This window comes from Dendroctonus ponderosae, unplaced genomic scaffold (assembly GCF_020466585.1).
Source record: "Dendroctonus ponderosae isolate FM_Combo_2020 unplaced genomic scaffold, Dpon_F_20191213v2 Dpon_F_20191213_1, whole genome shotgun sequence".
NCBI classification, from domain to species: domain Eukaryota; kingdom Metazoa; phylum Arthropoda; class Insecta; order Coleoptera; family Curculionidae; genus Dendroctonus; species Dendroctonus ponderosae.
Genome location: NW_026017110.1, coordinates 10,708,800 through 10,711,600, shown reverse-complemented (window position 1 = coordinate 10,711,600; position 2,801 = coordinate 10,708,800). Strand labels below are relative to the sequence as shown.

The window sequence follows — 2,801 nt, the reverse complement described above, 5'->3', positions numbered from 1 at the left end:
TCAAACCGCTCGATTTCCTTCAGGAGATTTTCCTGTTCGATGCTTAGGGACGTTCTGATGGTCTCCATCTGGAAGATACAACATTATTCAATATTTTGTTCCCTTGAATAAATAGGTGGATACCTGTCTGGCCATGATGTGCTGATGGTTGCTGATGAGACTCCCCAATCTATCCCAAGCTCCTTTCAGTCGATTTACTGAGTCCACCTGTTCTCTGGACCAACTGGCTAGAGTTTGCGCTTTATTGAGCATTTGCTTGAACGTTGCCTCCATCTGGAAATGCTGGATAAAATTAAACAGCTTGGATCAAAAGGCTTCTGTCACCTCTTGGTGCGCCTCAGTAATGCTGCTGTAGTTAAACCCACTTTCTCCAATCTCCTCCAAAGACACTGGTTGCTTAGTTAGAGCCGCAGTTGAGGGGTCGATGAAGTTTTGCAGCTTCACCACGTCTTCCGCTATGGAATCTTTCAAGGAGTACACCAGTTGGTCCCAGTAGCTTCTGTTGTGAGACTCCAAGTCGGATCTCATTCTGGAAAGGCCGATCAGGAAACACCCAACTCGCTCCTCTGCGCTAAATGGGGAGGTTATTTTCATTTTTTACTTGGAGATCGCGAGGATACCTGGGCAATTTGGCTATCTCCTGGCCAAAGGTCTTTGAAGCCCTAAAGTGCAGGTCCCAGTGCTCCCATGAGGTGAGTTTCTTCGCGTCCAGAGGCTCAAACTGCAGCCAAGACTGCCAATGTTTGATCACTGCATCAAGCTGTTCGAATAGTTCTTTTTTCTGTTTGGAGACATTTTCCAAAACCGCTTCGTTCCTTATAACATGCAAACTCCACCAGTTTATTTTTTTTTTATTTAATTTGGGCCTCATATTACCTTTCGATGATTTTTCCGTAAATCTGCTCAGAATTATCAGAAACTCCTTTGAAGTTCTTGGGGATGTTCAGGTACTTTTTCAGTTGCTGCTCATACATTTGATCGAGGATTAATTGGTCTGGGGAAAAATTTAGGGCCGAATTGCGATAAACCAAATCTACACGAATTTCCTCTAAAGTCAAGTGCAGTGATGTGAGGTTTTTCGTATACTCAGCTTCTAAAATTGCGCAAAGTTTTACATCAATTTCGCTTTTCCACGATTGCAGGTTTTTGAAGCCCTTGTTTTCCACGTTTGCTATAACGGTTTTGATGTTTTTAATCGTCTGACTCCATCTGGAGAAATCCTTTAGAAGAGTCACATTTTCCAGGTCCTGAATCTGATAACAGTAACGCAATTGGTTAACGGAAATTATGGATGAGGCGCTTCCTCACCTTGTCAATGATCTCTATATGGTAGGAGGTCAGCAAATTGTTGTTCTGCGACAATTTATCTACAACTTTTTTCAGATTGTTCGCATACTTTTCCACGTGCTTTTCTTCGCCCCAGGAAACCACCTCCTGTTCTTGCACCAATTTTGAGAGCTCCAAAGCACTGGATAACATCATTGGTTTTTGCGATGGGATCATACGATCGCCGATTGTATTGTGGAAGTTTGCGATCTGCAAAGTTTTAACGTTTTTTTCTATTAAGTTGTAGCTGCGGATTACAAGCCTGTTCAAGCAAGCGGGCGAATTTCATGAACTTCTTGGCATGATCGCTGGTTTCCTCAATGATGGGAGGAAGTTGGTAGCCCATGGCCTTTAATTGACGGACTTCTGATATAAGGGTGATTAAGCGCGAAGGGTAGTTAACTTTCATGAGCTTGTCCTTGGAGAATTCTATCACTGGGTCGGTCTCTTTCAGGCTGCAATTTCAGTTCAGACAAACAATGAGCGACTAAGACTTGGAGGAGTTAGTGGCACCTTAATTTATTGCTGTTAATAGCGGTGATAACATCGGAACTCCATCCATTAAACAGCTCGCCATGTTGCGACTTCAAATTGTTCACTACCCCTTGAATGAAGTCTTTGATACTCTGAAACCCTTCTAAGTCGTTGAGCAGTTTGTCCAGCACGAAAACAACCTCATTGACTTTGCCTTCCAGTTGTCGTATAAAGAGGATTTCTTTTATGGTGTCTGACGTTTCCTGCCTGGTCACGATTTTGGAAGTTTCCAAATTGGACTGGCTTTGAATTTGAGCCACGTACTCACTAAGTGAGTTGAGGAGAAACTGGCGTTCAGCTAGAAGGTTGTTTTTTAAGACTTTCCGATTGATCAGCTCGGAGTATCTGGTGAACTCGTAGATCAACTGAAAGAAGATCAAAGAAATTGCCAATCTAGTTACGTTTCAGTGCATGCCTGTCGGGTGTTTGCATTTACGCTCATCAGCTGCTTCTTCAGCTTCGAAGCCACTCTTTCTTCGGCCGGTTGCAGGAGATACTCAAACTCCTTTCGAGCTTTTAGTAGGTCTTTGGTGACATCGTCGCAGGTGAAAATGTCCACATCTGCAACAAATTAATGAAACTGCGGAGGAAAATTTGTTGAAATCCTCTACTTAGGAAAGGCTTGAAGACTTTGTCGGCATCCAAATCACTTTGCTCCTCTGGAGTGGACAGTCTCAGGAGCTGTTTGTGAGCAGTCCTGATGTTGACTACCTAAAGCCGCTAGTGCTAGTGGAGGGTTTTGACGGAAAATGAGTTTACTACCTCTTGGATTCGAGATATAAATTGCTCCAACTCCGAGGGCTGATACGCGGCTTCTTTCCAAGGATTGGAGCTGAAGCTGGGCCAAAAAAGCCCGGTAAGCTGCATGCAAGTTGTTAGCCACTTTTCCCCCAGAGCGACACTTTGCAAACACTTTTCCACCACAACATTATAGTCATCTT

General features: G+C 43.6%; 1 protein-coding gene across 1 annotated transcript in view; it reads right to left on the bottom strand.

The window, feature by feature from the left end:
• The window catches only part of LOC109535919 (cytoplasmic dynein 2 heavy chain 1), a gene marked incomplete in the record, with an annotated part of 19,441 nt that overhangs the window by 14,543 nt on the left and 2,097 nt on the right, over window positions 1-2,801 (bottom strand). The window contains 11 exon segments of the mRNA XM_048660689.1: window positions 1-68; window positions 124-273; window positions 325-571; window positions 621-815; window positions 877-1,253; window positions 1,309-1,536; window positions 1,589-1,781; window positions 1,840-2,267; window positions 2,270-2,421; window positions 2,472-2,571; window positions 2,623-2,798. Of these exon segments, the coding sequence (XP_048516646.1) occupies window positions 1-68; window positions 124-273; window positions 325-571; window positions 621-815; window positions 877-1,253; window positions 1,309-1,536; window positions 1,589-1,781; window positions 1,840-2,267; window positions 2,270-2,421; window positions 2,472-2,571; window positions 2,623-2,798 (2,314 nt within the window).